Genomic DNA, 17,167 nt, shown 5'->3' on the forward strand with positions numbered 1-17,167 from the left:
GAGTGTGAGTGTGTGTGGGTGTGAGTTAGACTTTGTGAGTGTGAGAGTGTGTGAGTGAGACTTGGTGAGTGTGAGTGTGTGTGGGTGTGAGTGAGACTTTCTAAGTGTGAGTGTGTGTGGGTGTGAGTGAGACTTTGTGAGTGTGAGAGTGTGTGAGTGAGACTTTGAGTGTGTGAGTGTGAGTGTGACAGTGAGAGTGTGTGAGTGAGACTCTGAGTGTGTGTGACAGTGAGAGTGTGTGAGTGAGACTCTGTGAGTGTGACAGTGAGAGTGTGTGAGAGAGACTCTATGAGTGTGACAGTGAGAGTGTGTGTGTGAGACTCTATGAGTGAGACTTTGTGAGTGTGTGTGAGTGTGAGACTTTGTGAGTGTGACAGTGTGTGTGTGAGTGAGTGTGAGAGTGAGACTTTGTGTGTGTGTTTGTGAGAGAGTGTGTGTGTGTGAGAGAGTGTGTGAGTGTGAGTGAGACTTTGTGAGTGTGTGTGGGTGTGAGTGAGACTTTGTGAGTGTGTGTGGGTGTTCGTGAGACTTTGTGAGTGTGAGTGTGTGTGGGAGTGAGTGAGACTTTGTGAGTGTGAGTGTGTGTGGGTGTTCGTGAGACTTTGTGAGTGTGAGTGTGTGTAGGTGTTCGTGAGACTTTGTGAGTGTGAGTGTGTGTGGGTGTTCGTGAGACTTTGTGAGTGTGAGTGTGTGTGGGTGTTCGTGAGACTTTGTGAGTGTGAGTGTGTGTGGGTGTTCGTGAGACTTTGTGAGTGTGAGTGTGTGTGGGTGTTCGTGAGACTTTGTGAGTGTGAGTGTGAGAGTGTGTGAGTGAGACTTGGTGAGTGTGAGGGTGTGTGGGTGTTTGTGAGACTTTGTGAGTGTGAGTGTGTGTGGGTGTGAGTGAGACTTTGTGAGTGTGAGTGTGTGTGAGTGAGACTTTGAGTGTGTGAGTGTGAGTGAGACTTTGTGAGTGTGAGTGTGACAGTGAGAGTGTGTGAGTGAGACCCTGAGTGTGTGTGACAGTGAGAGTGTGTGAGTGAGACTCTGTGAGTGTGACAGTGAGAGTGTGTGAGTGAGACTCTGTGAGTGAGACTTTGTGAGTGTGTGTGTGTGTGGGTGTGAGTGAGACTTTGTGAGTGTGTGAGTGTGTGGGTGTGAGTGAGACTTTGTGAGTGTGAGTGTGTGTGGGTGTGAGTTAGACTTTGTGAGTGTGAGAGTGTGTGAGTGAGACTTTGAGTGTGAGTGTGTGTGGGTGTGAGTGAGACTTTGTGAGTGTGAGTGTGTGTGGGTGTGAGTTAGACTTTGTGAGTGTGAGAGTGTGTGAGTGAGACTCTGTGAGTGAGACTTTGTGAGTGTGTGTGTGTGTGGGTGTGAGTGAGACTTTGTGAGTGTGAGTGTGTGTAGGTGTTCGTGAGACTTTGTGAGTGTGAGTGTGTGTGGGTGTGAGTGAGACTTTGTGAGTGTGAGTGTGTGTGGGTGTTCGTGAGACTTTGTAAGTGTGAGTGTGTGTGGGTGTGAGTGAGACTTTGTGAGTGTGAGTGTGTGTGGGTGTTCGTGAGACTTTGTGAGTGTGAGTGTGTGTGGGTGTTCGTGAGACTTTGTGAGTGTGAGTGTGTGTGGGTGTTCGTGAGACTTTGTGAGTGTGAGTGTGTGTGGGTGTTCGTGAGACTTTGTGAGTGTGAGTGTGAGAGTGTGTGAGTGAGACTTGGTGAGTGTGAGTGTGTGTGGGTGTTCGTGAGACTTTGTGAGTGTGAGTGTGTGTGGGTGTGAGTGAGACTTTGTGAGTGTGAGTGTTTGTGAGTGAGACTTTGAGTGTGTGAGTGTGAGTGAGACTTTGTGAGTGTGAGTGTGACAGTGAGAGTGTGTGAGTGAGAATATGAGTGTGTGTGACAGTGAGAGTGTGTGAGTGAGACTCTGTGAGTGTGACAGTGAGAGTGTGTGTGAGACTCTGTGAGTGAGACTTTGTGAGTGTGTGTGTGTGTGGGTGTGAGTGAGACTTTGTGAGTGTGAGTGTGTGTAGGTGTTCGTGAGACTTTGTGAGTGTGAGTGTGTGTGGGTGTGAGTGAGACTTTGTGAGTGTGAGTGTGTGTGGGTGTGAGTGAGACTTTGTAAGTGTGAGTGTGTGTGGGTGTGAGTGAGACTTTGTGAGTGTGAGTGTTGTGGGTGTTCGTGAGACTTTGTGAGTGTGAGTGTGTGTGGGTGTGAGTGAGACTTTGTGAGTGTGAGTGTGTGTGGGTGTTCGTGAGACTTTGTGAGTGTGAGTGTGTGTGGGTGTTCGTGAGACTTTGTGAGTGTGAGTGTGAGAGTGTGTGAGTGAGACTTGGTGAGTGTGAGTGTGTGTGGGTGTTCGTGAGACTTTGTGAGTGTGAGTGTGTGTGGGTGTGAGTGAGACTTTGTGAGTGTGAGTGTGTGTGAGTGAGACTTTGAGTGTGTGAGTGTGAGTGAGACTTTGTGAGTGTGAGTGTGACAGTGAGAGTGTGTGAGTGAGAATATGAGTGTGTGTGACAGTGAGAGTGTGTGAGTGAGACTCTGTGAGTGTGACAGTGAGAGTGTGTGAGTGAGACTCTGTGAGTGAGACTTTGTGAGTGTGTGTGTGTGTGGGTGTGAGTGAGACTTTGTGAGTGTGTGAGTGTGTGGGTGTGAGTGAGACTTTTTGAGTGTGAATGTGTGTGGGTGTGAGTTAGACTTTGTGAGTGTGAGAGTGTGTGAGTGAGACTTTGAGTGTGTGTGTGTGGGTGTGAGTGAGACTTTGTGAGTGTGTGTGGGTGTGAGTTAGACTTTGTGAGTGTGAGAGTGTGTGAGTGAGACTTGGTGAGTGTGAGTGTGTGTGGGTGTTCGTGAGACTTTGTAAGTGTGAGTGTGTGTGGGTGTGAGTGAGACTTTGTGAGTGTGAGAGTGTGTGAGTGAGACTTTGAGTGTGTGAGTGTGAGTGTGACAGTGAGAGTGTGTGAGTGAGACTCTGAGTGTGTGTGACAGTGAGAGTGTGTGAGTGAGACTCTGTGAGTGTGACAGTGAGAGTGTGTGAGAGAGACTCTATGAGTGTGACAGTGAGAGTGTGTGTGTGAGACTCTGTGAGTGTGACAGTGAGAGTGTGTGAGTGAGACTTTGTGAGTGTGTGTGAGTGTGAGACTTTGTGAGTGTGACAGTGTGTGTGTGAGTGAGTGTGAGAGTGAGACTTTGTGTGTGTGTTTGTGAGAGAGTGTGTGTGTGTGAGAGAGTGTGTGAGTGTGAGTGAGACTTTGTGAGTGTGTGTGGGTGTGAGTGAGACTTTGTGAGTGTGTGTGGGTGTTCGTGAGACTTTGTGAGTGTGAGTGTGTGTGGGAGTGAGTGAGACTTTGTGAGTGTGAGTGTGTGTGGGTGTTTGTGAGACTTTGTGAGTGTGAGTGTGTGTGGGTGTTCGTGAGACTTTGTGAGTGTGAGTGTGTGTGGGTGTTCGTGAGACTTTGTGAGTGTGAGTGTGTGTGGGTGTTCGTGAGACTTTGTGAGTGTGAGTGTGTGTGGGTGTGAGTGAGACTTTGTGAGTGTGAGTGTGTGTGGGTGTTCGTGAGACTTTGTGAGTGTGAGTGTGTGTGGGTGTTCGTGAGACTTTGTGAGTGTGAGTGTGTGTGGGTGTTCGTGAGACTTTGTGAGTGTGAGTGTGTGTGGGTGTTCGTGAGACTTTGTGAGTGTGAGTGTGAGAGTGTGTTAGTGAGACTTTGTGAGTGTGAGTGTGTGTGGGTGTTCGTGAGACTTTGTGAGTGTGAGTGTGTGTGGGTGTGAGTGAGACTTTGTGAGTGTGAGTGTGTGTGAGTGAGACTTTGAGTGTGTGAGTGTGAGTGAGACTTTGTGAGTGTGAGTGTGACAGTGAGAGTGTGTGAGTGAGACTCTGAGGGTGTGTGACAGTGAGAGTGTGTGAGTGAGACTCTGTGAGTGTGACAGTGAGAGTGTGTGAGTGAGACTCTGTGAGTGAGACTTTGTGAGTGTGTGTGTGTGTGGGTGTGAGTGAGACTTTGTGAGTGTGTGAGTGTGTGGGTGTGAGTGAGACTTTGTGAGTGTGAGTGTGTGTGGGTGTGAGTTAGACTTTGTGAGTGTGAGAGTGTGTGAGTGAGACTTTGAGTGTGAGTGTGTGTGGGTGTGAGTGAGACTTTGTGAGTGTGAGTGTGTGTGGGTGTGAGTTAGACTTTGTGAGTGTGAGAGTGTGTGAGTGAGACTCTGTGAGTGAGACTTTGTGAGTGTGTGTGTGTGTGGGTGTGAGTGAGACTTTGTGAGTGTGAGTGTGTGTGGGTGTTCGTGAGACTTAGTGAGTGTGAGTGTGTGTGGGTGTGAGTGAGACTTTGTGAGTGTGAGTGTGTGTGGATGTTCGTGAGACTTTGTAAGTGTGAGTGTGTGTGGGTGTGAGTGAGACTTTGTGAGTGTGAGTGTGTGTGGGTGTTCGTGAGACTTTGTGAGTGTGAGTGTGTGTGGGTGTTCGTGAGACTTTGTGAGTGTGAGTGTGTGTGGGTGTTCGTGAGACTTTCTGAGTGTGAGTGTGAGAGTGTGTGAGTGAGACTTGGTGAGTGTGAGTGTGTGTGGGTGTTCGTGAGACTTTGTGAGTGTGAGTGTGTGTGGGTGTTCGTGAGACTTTGTGAGTGTGAGTATGTGTGAGTGAGACTTTGAGTGTGTGAGTGTGAGTGAGACTTTGTGAGTGTGAGTGTGACAGTGAGAGTGTGTGAGTGAGACTCTGTGAGTGAGACTTTGTGAGTGTGTGTGTGAGTGTGTGAGTGAGACTTTGTGAGTGTGACAGTGAGAGTGTGTGTGTGAGACTCTATGAGTGAGACTTTGTGAGTGTGTGTGAGTGTGAGACTTTGTGAGTGTGACAGTGTGTGTGTGAGTGAGTGTGAGAGTGAGACTTTGTGTGTGTGTTTGTGAGAGAGTGTGTGTGTGAGAGAGTGTGTGAGTGTGAGTGAGACTTTGTGAGTGTGTGTGGGTGTGAGTGAGACTTTGTGAGTGTGTGTGGGTGTGAGTGGGACTTTGTGAGTGTGTGTGGGTGTGAGTGAGACTTTGTGAGTGTGAGTGTGTGTGGGTGTTCGTGAGACTTTGTGAGTGTGAGTGTGTGTGGGTGTTCGTGAGACTTTGTGAGTGTGAGTGTGTGTGGGTGTTCGTGAGACTTTGTGAGTGTGAGTGTGTGTGGGTGTTCGTGAGACTTTGTGAATGTGAGTGTGTGTGGGTGTTCGTGAGATTTTGTCAGTGTGAGTGTGTGTGGGTGTTCGTGAGACTTTGTGAGTGTGAGTGTGTGTGGGTGTTCGTGAGACTTTGTGAGTGTGAGTGTGTGTGGGTGTTCGTGAGACTTTGTGAGTGTGAGTGTGTGTGGGTGTGAGTGAGACATGGTGAGTGTGAGAGTGTGTGAGTGAGACTTGGTGAGTGTGAGTGTGTGTGGGTGTTCGTGAGACTTTGTGAGTGTGAGTGTGTGTGGGTGTGAGTGAGACTTTGTGAGTGTGAGTGTGTGTGGGTGTTCGTGAGACTTTGTGCGTGTGAGTGTGTGTGGGTGTGAGTGAGACTTTGTGAGTGTGAGTGTGTGTGGGTGTTCGTGAGACTTTGTGAGTGTGAGTGTGTGTGGGTGTTCGTGAGACTTTGTGAGTGTGAGTGTGTGTGGGTGTGAGTGAGACTTTGTGAGTGTGAGTGTGTGTGGGTGTTCGTGAGACTTTGTGAGTGTGAGTGTGTGTGGGTGTTCGTGAGACTTTGTGAGTGTGAGTGTGTGTGGGTGTTCATGAGACTTTGTGAGTGTGAGTGTGAGAGTGTGTGAGTGAGACTTGGTGAGTGTGTGTGTGTGGGTGTGAGTGAGACTTTGTGAGTGTGTGAGTGTGTGGGTGTGAGTGAGACTTTGTGAGTGTGAGTGTGTGTGGGTGTGAGTTAGACTTTGTGAGTGTGAGAGTGTGTGAGTGAGACTTTGAGTGTGAGTGTGTGTGGGTGTGAGTGAGACTTTGTGAGTGTGAGTGTGTGTGGGTGTGAGTTAGACTTTGTGAGTGTGAGAGTGTGTGAGTGAGACTTGGTGAGTGTGAGTGTGTGTGGGTGTGAGTGAGACTTGGTGAGTGTGAGTATGTGTGGGTGTGAGTGAGACTTTGTGAGTGTGAGAGTGTGTGAGTGAGACTTTGAGTGTGTGAGTGTGACAGTGAGAGTGTGTGAGTGAGACTCTGAGTGTGTGTGACAGAGTGTGTGAGTGAGACTCTGTGAGTGTGACAGTGAGAGTGTGTGAGTGAGACTCTGTGAGTGAGACTTTGTGAGTGTGAGTGTGACAGTGAGAGTGTGTGAGTGAGACTCTGAGTGTGTGTGACAGTGAGAGTGTGTGAGTGAGACTCTGTGAGTGAGACTCTGTGAGTGTGTGTGTGTGAGAGTTTGTGAGTGAGACTTTGTGAGTGTGACAGTGTGTGTGTGAGTGAGACTTGGTGTGTGTGTGTGAGTGTGAGTGTGAGTGAGACTTTGTGAGTGTGTGAGAGTGTGTGTGAGACTTTGTGTGTGTGTGTGTGTGAGTGTGTGAGTGTGAGTGAGACTTTGTGAGTGTGTGAGAGTGTGTGTGAGACTTTGTGTGTGTGTGTGTGTCTGAGAGTGTGTGAGTGTGAGTGAGACTTTGTGAGTGTGTTTGTGTGTGTGTGTGAGAGTGTGTGAGTGTGAGTGAGAGTGTGACTCTGTGAGTGTGACAGTGTGGGTGTTCGTGAGACTTTGTGAGTGTGAGTGTGTGTGGGTGTTCGTGAGACTTTGTGAGTGTGAGTGTGTGTGGGTGTGAGTGAGACTTTGTGAGTGTGAGTGTGTGTGGGTGTTCGTGAGATTTTGTGAGTGTGAGTGTGTGTGGGTGTGAGTGAGACTTTGTGAGTGTGTGTGGGTGTTCGTGAGACTTTGTGAGTGTGAGTGTGTGTGGGTGTGAGTGAGACTTTGTGAGTGTGAGTGTGTGTGGGTGTGAGTGAGACTTGGTGAGTGTGAGTGTGAGAGTGTGTGAGTGAGACTTGGTGAGTGTGAGTGTGTGTGGGTGTTCGTGAGACTTTGTGAGTGTGAGTGTGTGTGGGTGTTCGTGAGACTTTGTGAGTGTGAGTGTGTGTGGGTGTGAGTTAGACTTTGTGAGTGTGAGTGTGTGTGGGTGTTCGTGAGAATTTGTGAGTGTGAGTGTGTGTGGGTGTTCGTGAGACTTTGTGAGTGTGAGTGTGTGTGGGTGTTCGTGAGACTTTGTGAGTGTGAGTGTGTGTGGGTGTTCGTGAGACTTTGTGAGTGTGAGTGTGTGTGGGTGTTCGTGAGACTTTGTGAGTGTGAGTGTGTGTGGGTGTTCATGAGACTTTGTGAGTGTGAGTGTGAGAGTGTGTGAGTGAGACTTGGTGAGTGTGTGTGTGTGTGGGTGTGAGTGAGACTTTGTGAGTGTGTGAGTGTGTGGGTGTGAGTGAGACTTTGTGAATGTGAGTGTGTGTGGGTGTGAGTTAGACTTTGTGAGTGTGAGAGTGTGTGAGTGAGACTTTGAGTGTGAGTGTGTGTGGGTGTGAGTGAGACTTTGTGAGTGTGAGTGTGTGTGGGTGTGAGTTAGACTTTGTGAGTGTGAGAGTGTGTGAGTGAGACTTGGTGAGTGTGAGTGTGTGTGGGTGTGAGTGAGACTTGGTGAGTGTGAGTGTGTGTGGGTGTGAGTGAGACTTTGTGAGTGTGAGAGTGTGTGAGTGAGACTTTGAGTGTGTGAGTGTGACAGTGAGAGTGTGTGAGTGAGACTCTGAGTGTGTGTGACAGAGTGTGTGAGTGAGACTCTGTGAGTGTGACAGTGAGAGTGTGTGAGTGAGACTCTGTGAGTGAGACTTTGTGAGTGTGAGTGTGACAGTGAGAGTGTGTGAGTGAGACTCTGAGTGTGTGTGACAGTGAGAGTGTGTGAGTGAGACTCTGTGAGTGAGACTTTGTGAGTGTGTGTGTGTGAGAGTTTGTGAGTGAGACTTTGTGAGTGTGACAGTGTGTGTGTGAGTGAGACTTGGTGTGTGTGTGTGAGTGTGAGTGTGAGTGAGACTTTGTGAGTGTGTGAGAGTGTGTGTGAGACTTTGTGTGTGTGTGTGTGTGAGTGTGTGAGTGTGAGTGAGACTTTGTGAGTGTGTGAGAGTGTGTGTGAGACTTTGTGTGTGTGTGTGTGTGTCTGAGAGTGTGTGAGTGTGAGTGAGACTTTGTGAGTGTGTGTGTGTGTGCGTGTGAGAGTGTGTGAGTGTGAGTGAGAGTGTGACTCTGTGAGTGTGACAGTGTGGGTGTTCGTGAGACTTTGTGAGTGTGAGTGTGTGTGGGTGTTCGTGAGACTTTGTGAGTGTGAGTGTGTGTGGGTGTGAGTGAGACTTTGTGAGTGTGAGTGTGTGTGGGTGTTCGTGAGATTTTGTGAGTGTGAGTGTGTGTGGGTGTGAGTGAGATTTTGTGAGTGTGAGTGTGTGTGGGTGTTCGTGAGACTTTGTGAGTGTGAGTGTGTGTGGGTGTGAGTGAGACTTTGTGAGTGTGAGTGTGTGTGGGTGTGAGTGAGACTTGGTGAGTGTGAGAGTGTGTGAGTGAGACTTGGTGAGTGTGAGTGTGTGTGGGTGTTCGTGAGACTTTGTGAGTGTGAGTGTGTGTGGGTGTGAGTGAGACTTTGTGAGTGTGAGTGAGAGTGTGACTCTGTGAGTGTGACAGTGTGGGTGTTCGTGAGACTTTGTGAGTGTGAGTGTGTGTGGGTGTTCGTGAGACTTTGTGAGTGTGAGTGTGTGTGGGTGTGAGTGAGACTTTGTGAGTGTGAGTGTGTGTGGGTGTTCGTGAGATTTTGTGAGTGTGAGTGTGTGTGGGTGTGAGTGAGACTTTGTGAGTGTGAGTGTGTGTGGGTGTTCGTGAGACTTTGTGAGTGTGAGTGTGTGTGGGTGTTCGTGAGACTTTGTGAATGTGAGTGTGTGTGTTTGTGAGAGAGTGTGTGTGTGTGAGAGAGTGTGTGAGTGTGAGTGAGACTTTGTGAGTGTGTGTGGGTGTGAGTGAGACTTTGTGAGTGTGTGTGGGTGTTCGTGAGACTTTGTGAGTGTGAGTGTGTGTGGGAGTGAGTGAGACTTTGTGAGTGTGAGTGTGTGTGGGTGTTTGTGAGACTTTGTGAGTGTGAGTGTGTGTGGGTGTTCGTGAGACTTTGTGAGTGTGAGTGTGTGTGGGTGTTCGTGAGACTTTGTGAGTGTGAGTGTGTGTGGGTGTTCGTGAGACTTTGTGTGTGGGTGTTCGTGAGACTTTGTGAGTGTGAGTGTGTGTGGGTTTTCGTGAGACTTTGTGAGTGTGAGTGTGTGTGGGTGTTCGTGAGACTTTGTGAGTGTGAGTGTGAGAGTGTGTGAGTGAGACTTTGTGAGTGTGAGTGTGTGTGGGTGTGAGTGAGACTTTGTGAGTGTGAGTGTGTGTGGGTGTGAGTGAGACTTTGTGAGTGTGAGTGTGTGTGAGTGAGACTTTGAGTGTGTGAGTGTGAGTGAGACTTTGTGAGTGTGAGTGTGACAGTGAGAGTGTGTGAGTGAGACTCTGTGAGTGTGACAGTGAGAGTGTGTGAGTGAGACTCTGTGAGTGAGACTTTGTGAGTGTGTGTGTGTGTGGGTGTGAGTGAGACTTTGTGAGTGTGAGTGTATGTGGGTGTGAGTTAGACTTTGTGAGTGTGAGAGTGTGTGAGTGAGACTTGGTGAGTGTGAGTGTGTGTGGGTGTGAGTGAGACTTGGTGAGTGTGAGTGTGTGTGGGTGTTCGTGAGACTTTGTGAGTGTGAGTGTGTGTGGGTGTTCGTGAGACTTTGTGAGTGTGAGTGTGTGTGGGTGTGAGTGAGACTTTGTGAGTGTGAGTGTGTGTGGGTGTTCGTGAGACTTTGTGAGTGTGAGTGTGTGTGGGTGTGAGTGAGACTTTGTGAGTGTGAGTGTGTGTGGGTGTTCGTGAGACTTTGTGAGTGTGAGTGTGTGTGGGTGTTCGTGAGACTTTGTGAGTGTGAGTGTGTGTGGGTGTTCGTGAGACTTTGTGAGTGTGAGTGTGTGTGGGTGTTCGTGAGACTTTGTGAGTGTGAGTATGTGTGAGTGAGACTTTGAGTGTGTGAGTGTGAGTGTGACTTTGTGAGTGTGAGTGTGACAGTGAGAGTGTGTGAGTGAGACTCTGAGTGTGTGTGACAGTGAGAGTGTGTGAGTGAGACTCTGTGAGTGTGACAGTGAGAGTGTGTGAGTGAGACTCTGTGAGTGAGACTTTGTGAGTGTGTGTGTGTGTGGGTGTGAGTGAGACTTTGTGAGTGTGTGAGTGTGTGGGTGTGAGTGAGACTTTGTGAGTGTGAGAGTGTGTGAGTGAGACTTTGAGTGTGAGTGTGTGTGGGTGTGAGTGAGACTTTGTGAGTGTGAGTGTGTGTGGGTGTGAGTTAGACTTTGTGAGTGTGAGAGTGTGTGAGTGAGACTTGGTGAGTGTGAGTGTGTGTGGGTGTGAGTGAGACTTGGTGAGTGTGAGTGTGTGTGGGTGTGAGTGAGACTTTGTGAGTGTGAGAGTGTGTGAGTGAGACTTTGAGTGTGTGAGTGTGACAGTGAGAGTGTGTGAGTGAGACTCTGAGTGTGTGTGACAGTGAGAGTGTGTGAGTGAGACTCTGTGAGTGAGACTTTGTGAGTGTGTGTGTGTGAGAGTTTGTGAGTGAGACTTTGTGAGTGTGACAGTGTGTGTGTGAGTGAGACTTGGTGTGTGTGTGTGAGTGTGAGTGTGAGTGAGACTTTGTGAGTGTGTGAGAGTGTGTGTGAGACTTTGTGTGTGTGTGTGTGTGAGTGTGTGAGTGTGAGTGAGACTTTGTGAGTGTGTGAGAGTGTGTGTGAGACTTTGTGTGTGTGTGTGTGTCTGAGAGTGTGTGAGTGTGAGTGAGACTTTGTGAGTGTGTGTGTGTGTGTGTGAGAGTGTGTGAGTGTGAGTGAGAGTGTGACTCTGTGAGTGTGACAGTGTGAGTGTGAGTGAGACTTTGTGAGTGTGTTTGGCTCTGGAGCTGCTGCCAGCTGATTCCCTCTTGCTGCATGCTGCAGACCCTGGGGCTGTACGCTGAAGCTGGAGCCAGATGGACGTTGAGCTGTGAATTGGAAGTGCCCTGGATGAGCTCACAGGGAAGGGTTTCTCCCAGGATTCAGACCAGATCAATGGATGCAGTGGATGGATGGAGCCCAGTGAAGATCTCCTGTCAGTCAGAGGCCTCGCCGGACAGCACTGAGACTGAGGGTGAGGGAGATTGGAGAATGCTCTGGTTACAGTACAGCCTGTGCCCCACATCAATCAAACACCACAATGTGCTCCTCAACACCATGGGCAGCAATTGTATGGAACAGGACGAGGCCTGAAGAGGGGGTCAAATGCCTCCTCCTGTTCCTGTGTAACAGGCTGGAGAGGGGCTGAATGGCCTCCTCCTGTTCCTGTGCCCCTCTCCAGCCTGTTACACAGGAACAGGAGGAGGCCATTCAGCCCCTCTCCAGCCTGTTACACAGGAACAGGAGGCCATTCAGCCCCTCTCGAGCCTGTTACACAGGAACAGGAGAAGGCCATTCAGCCCCTCTCGAGCCTGTTACACAGGAACAGGAGGAGGCCATTCAGCCCCTCTCGGGCCTGTTACACAGGAACAGGAGGAGGCCATTCAGCCCCTCTCGAGCCTGTTACACAGGAACAGGAGGAGGCCATTCAGCCCCTCTCGGGCCTGTTACACAGGAACAGGAGGAGGCCATTCAGCCCATCTCCGGCCTGTTACACAGGAACAGGAGGAGTCCATTCAGCCCCTCTCCAGCCTGTTACACAGGAACAGGAGGAGGCCATTCAGCCCCTCTCAAACCTGTTGCACAGGAACAGGAGGAGGCCATTCAGCCCCTCTCCAGCCTGTTGCACAGTAACAGGAGGAGGCCATTCAGCCCCTCTCGAGCCTGTTGCACAGGAACTGGAGGAGGCCATTCAGCCCCTCTCGAGCCTGTTACACAGGAACAGGAGGAGGCCATTCAGCCCCTCTCCAGCCTGTTACTCCAGAACAGGAGGAGGCCATTCAGCCCCTCTCCAGCCTGTTACACACGAACAGGAGGTGGCCATTCAGCCCCTCTCCAGCCTGTTACACAGGAACAGGAGGAGGCCATTCAGCCCCTCTCCAGACTGTTACACAGGAACAGGAGGAGGCCATTCAGCCCCTCTAGGGCTTGTTACACAAGAACAGGAGGAGGCCATTCAGCCCCTCTTCAGCCTGTTACACCGGATCAGGAGGAGGCCATTCAGACCCTCTCTAGCCTGTTGCACACGAACAGGAGGAGGCCATTCAGCCCCTCTTGGGCCTGTTACATAGGAACAGGAGGAGGCCATTCAGCCCCTCTTGGGCCTGTTACACAGGAACAGGAGGAGGCCATTCAGCCCCTCTCCAGCTTGTTACACAGGAACAGGAGGAGTCCATTCAGCCCCTCTCCAGCCTGTTACACAGGAACAGGAGGAGGCCATTCAGCCCCTCTCCGGCCTGTTACACAGGAAGAGGAGGAGGCCATTCAGCCCCTCTCTGGCCTGTTACACAGGAACAGGAGGAGGCCATTCAGCCCCTCTCCAGCCTGTTACAGAGGAACAGGAGGAGGCCATTCAGCCCCTCTCCAGCCTGTTACACAGGAACAGGAGGAGGCCGTTCAGCCCCTGTCTAGCCTGTTGCACAGGAACAGGAGGAGGCCATTCAGCCCCTCTCAAGCCTGTTACACAGGAACAGGAGGAGGCCATTCAGCCCCTCTCGAGCCTGTTACACAGGAACAGGAGGAGGCCATTCAGCCCCTCTCGAGCCTGTTACACAGGAACAGGAGGAGGCCATTCAGCCCCTCTCCAGCCTGTTACACAGGAACAGGAGGAGGCCATTCAGCCCCTTACGTGCCTGTTATATTTGAACAGGAGTTATAATGAACTGTAGTGTTAATTTACCTGCTGTATTAATCTATCCATACCCCTCCCCCAGTTATGTTAAACTATCCATAAACCCTCCCCAGGTTATGTTAATCTATCCATACCCCTCCCCCAGTTATGTTAAACTATCCATAAACCCTCCCCAGGTTATGTTAATCTATCCATACCCCTCCCTCGGTTATGTTAATCTATCCACACCCCTCCCCCAGTTTATGTTAATCTCCCCATACCCCTCCCCCAGTTTATGTTAATCTATCGAAGCCCCTCCCCCAGGTTATGTTAATCTATCCATACCCCTCCCCCAGGTTATGTTAATCTATCAAAGCCCCTCCCCCAGATTATGTTAATCTATCCATACCCCTCCCCCAAGTTATGTTAATCTATCGAAGCCCCTCCCCCAGGTTATGTTAATCTATCCATACCCCTCCCCCAGGTTATGTTAATCTATCCATACCCCTCCCTCGGTTATGTTAATCTATCCACACCCCTCCCCCAGGTTATGTTAATCTATCGAAGCCCCTCCCCCAGGTTATGTTAATCTATCGAAGCCCCTCCCCCAGTTTATGTTAATCTATCGAAGCCCCTCCCCCAGTTTATGTTAATCTCCCCATACCCCTCCCCCAGGTTATGTTAATCTATCGAAGCCCCTCCCCCAGGTTATGTTAATCTATCCATACCCCTCCCCCAGGTTATGTTAATCTATCGAAGCCCCTCCCCCAGGTTATGTTAATCTATCCATACCCCTCCCCCAGGTTATGTTAATCTATCAAAGCCCCTCCCCCAGATTATGTTAATCTATCCATACCCCTCCCGCAGGTTATGTTAATCTATCCATACCCCTCCCGCAGGTTATGTTAATCTATCCATACCCCTCCCCCAGGTTATGTTAATCTATCCATACCCCTCCCGCAGGTTATGTTAATCTATCCATACCCCTCCCCCAGTTATGTTAATCTATCCATACCCCTCCCCCAGGTTATGTTAATCTATCCATACCCCTCCCCCAGGTTATGTTAATCTATCCATACCCCTCCTCCAGGTTATGTTAATCTATCCATACCCCTCCCCCAGGTTATGTTAATCTATCCATACCCCTCCCGCAGGTTATGTTAATCTATCCATACCCCTCCCCCAGGTTATGTTAATCTATCCATACCCCTCCCGCAGGTTATGTTAATCTATCCATACCCCTCCCGCAGGTTATGTTAATCTATCCATACCCCTCCCCCAGGTTATGTTAATCTATCCATACCCCTCCCCCAGGTTATGTTAATCTATCCATACCCCTCCCCCAGGTTATGTTAATCTATCCATACCCCTCCCGCAGGTTATGTTAATCTATCCATACCCCTCCCCCAGGTTATGTTAATCTATCCATACCCCTCCCCCAGTTTATGTTAATCTATCCATACCCCTCCCGCAGGTTATGTTAATCTATCCATACCCCTCCCCCAGGTTATGTTAATCTATCCATACCCCTCCCCCAGGTTATGTTAATCTATCCATACCCCTCCCGCAGGTTATGTTAATCTATCCATACCCCTCCCCCAGGTTATGTTAATCTATCCATACCCCTCCCCCAGGTTATGTTAATCTATCCACACCCCTCCCCCAGGTTATGTTAATCTATCCATACCCCTCCCCCAGGTTATGTTAATCTATCCATACCCCTCCCCCAGGTTATGTTAATCTATCCATACCCCTCCCCCAGGTTATGTTAATCTATCCATACCCCTCCCGCAGGTTATGTTAATCTATCCATACCCCTCCCGCAGGTTATGTTAATCTATCCATACCCCTCCCCCAGGTTATGTTAATCTATCCATACCCCTCCCCCAGGTTATGTTAATCTATCCATACCCCTCCCGCAGGTTATGTTAATCTATCCATACCCCTCCCGCAGGTTATGTTAATCTATCCATACCCCTCCCCCAGGTTATGTTAATCTATCCATACCCCTCCCCCAAGTTATGTTAATCTATCGAAGCCCCTCCCCCGGTTATGTTAATCTATCCACACCCCTCCCCCAGGTTATGTTAATCTATCGAAGCCCCTCCCCCAGGTTATGTTAATCTATCCATACCCCTCCCCCAGGTTATGTTAATCTATCGAAGCCCCTCCCCCAGGTTATGTTTATCTATCGAAGCCCCTCCCCCAGGTTATGTTTATCTATCGAAGCCCCTCCCCCAGGTTATGTTTATCTATCCATACCCCTCCCCCAGTTATGTTAATCTATCCATACCCCTCCCCCAGGTTATGTTAATCTATCCACACCCCTCCCCCAGGTTATGTTAATCTATCGAAGCCCCTCCCTCCCGATCACATTAATCTACTGATCGTCCATTTCTGTGGATGCAAACCTCTCTGTTTGATTCTCAGGGATGTGTTACTATGAAGTAGATCACAGCTCCAGCCAGAGTTACTACTCCACATACAGTCAGTACCAAGGCAGTGATGCTCGGGTTGGATCCCCAGCAACAACAGCTCCTCCAGGCTTAGAAACACACACACCTCATGGGAAGACAGAGAACCGGGCGCAGCTCACACCCAACACATTGACGGTAAGGCTGTCCAGACCGGCACTTAACAACACTTTTAGCAAGGGAGCCAAGGAGCAGGAGGAGGCCATTCAGCCCCATCTGTCTCTGAAGAGAGAGTCGGTGCCCGTGGGGAACCTGTACCCCGGGGAGAGTCTGTACCCAGATCCCGGGGAGAGTGGGTGCCCGGACCCCGGGGAGAGTCTGTACCCGGATCCCGGGGAGAGGCGGTGCCCGGACCCCGGGGGAGAGTCTGTACCCGGACCCCGGCGAGAGTCGGTGCCCGTGGGGGGACCGATACCCCGGGGGGAGTCGGTGCCCGTGGGGGACCTGTACCCCGGGGAGAGTCGATACCCAGACCCCGGGGGAGAGTCAGTGCCCGGACCCCGGGGAGAGTCGGTGCCCGTACCCCGGGGAGAGTCTGTACCCGTACCCCGGGGAGAGTCTGTACCCGTACCCCGGGGAGAGTCGGTGCCCTTATCCCGGGGAGTTTCGGTGCCCTGACCCCGGGGAGAGGCGGTGCCCGTGGGGGGACCCATACCCCTGGGGGGGTCGGTGCCCGTGGGGGACCTGTACCCCGGGTAGAGTCGGTACCCAGACCCCGGGGAGAGTCTTTACCCGGACCCCGGGGAGAGTCTTTACCCGGACCCCGGGGAGAGTCGGTGCCCGGACCCCGGGGAGAGTCTTTACCCGGACCCCGGGGAGAGTCGGTGCCCAGACCCCGGGGAGAGTCGGTGCCTGTACCCCGGGGAGAGTCGGTGCCCAGACCCCGGGGAGAGTCGGTGCCCGGACCCCGAGGAGAGTCGGTGCCCGGACCCCGGGGAGAGTTCGGTGCTGTCAGCCTGAGGGTTGTAAGTTGGTTTATTAAATTCCCTTTCCCTGTCAGGCGCTGGAAGTGGACGTTTTTGGGGATCAGGGACTGAAGAGAAAGGATTCCGTTTCCCCGAGGTCAGTGGGAAGCTCAGGCTGTGACTGCATGGACCGGCAGTCAGAGCGTCGCAGGGAGAGAGTGAGAGTGTACAGCGTGCGCTATGGCCAGGAGATTGAGCTTGAATCTGACAGCAGTCTGCTCCTGGAGTCTGTGAGTGAGTCCAGCCCAGAGCAGCGAGACGCAGAAACCCAACACCTCACAACCACATCTCCCAGCCTCAGAGAGCAGTGGGCAGTGAAGGTGAGGGAGGGAGGCTGAGGGGAGGGGTTAGGAGGGTGGGTGAGGGTAGAGTGGAGGAGGGAGGGCGAGGGGAGGGTGGAGGGCTGGAAGGAGGAGGGAGGGTGAGGGGTGGTGGTTGGAGGGACAATGGGTGGGGAGAGGGAGAGCAGGTGGATGGGATGGAGGGCGAGGGGTGGTGTGAGGAGGGAGGGTGAGGGGCAGCGTGAGGAGGGAGGGCGAGGGGCAGCGTGAGGAGGGAGGGCGAGGGGCAGCGTGAGGAGGGAGGGCAAGGGGCGGCGTGAGGAGGGAGGGCGAGGGGCAGCATGAGGAGGGAGGGTGAGGGGAGGAGGGAGACTGAGGGGCAGCGGGAGGAGGGACGGGACAGCATGGAGGTTGTTGAGGTTGTGTTTTGCGGGGATGGTTTGTGTTTTGGGGGTGGGGTTTGTGTTTTTGGGGATGGGCTTTGTGTTTTGGGGGGAGTGGGGTTTGTGTTTTGGGGGTGGGGTTTGTGTTTTGGTGGGGTTGGGGTTTGTGTTTTGGGGTGGGCATTGTGTTTTGGTGGGGTTTGTGTTTTGGGGTGGGGTTTGTGTTTTGGTGGGGTTGGGGTTTGTGTTTTGGGGGGGTTGGGGTTTGTGTTTTGCGGGGGTT

At 51.3% G+C, this 17,167-nt stretch overlaps 1 protein-coding gene across 1 annotated transcript in view; it reads left to right on the forward strand.

Moving 5' to 3' along the window:
• The window catches only part of LOC121274775, a gene marked incomplete at its 5' end in the record, with an annotated part of 104,617 nt that overhangs the window by 74,063 nt on the left and 13,387 nt on the right, over nucleotides 1–17,167 (forward strand). Inside the window, 3 exons of the mRNA XM_041182113.1 lie at nucleotides 10,957–11,146; nucleotides 15,212–15,393; nucleotides 16,256–16,540. Coding sequence (XP_041038047.1) covers nucleotides 10,957–11,146; nucleotides 15,212–15,393; nucleotides 16,256–16,540 — 657 coding nt within the window. The remainder of the gene's footprint in view (nucleotides 1–10,956; nucleotides 11,147–15,211; nucleotides 15,394–16,255; nucleotides 16,541–17,167) is intronic.

This window comes from Carcharodon carcharias (genome assembly GCF_017639515.1).
Source record: "Carcharodon carcharias isolate sCarCar2 chromosome 38 unlocalized genomic scaffold, sCarCar2.pri SUPER_38_unloc_12, whole genome shotgun sequence".
NCBI classification, from domain to species: domain Eukaryota; kingdom Metazoa; phylum Chordata; class Chondrichthyes; order Lamniformes; family Lamnidae; genus Carcharodon; species Carcharodon carcharias.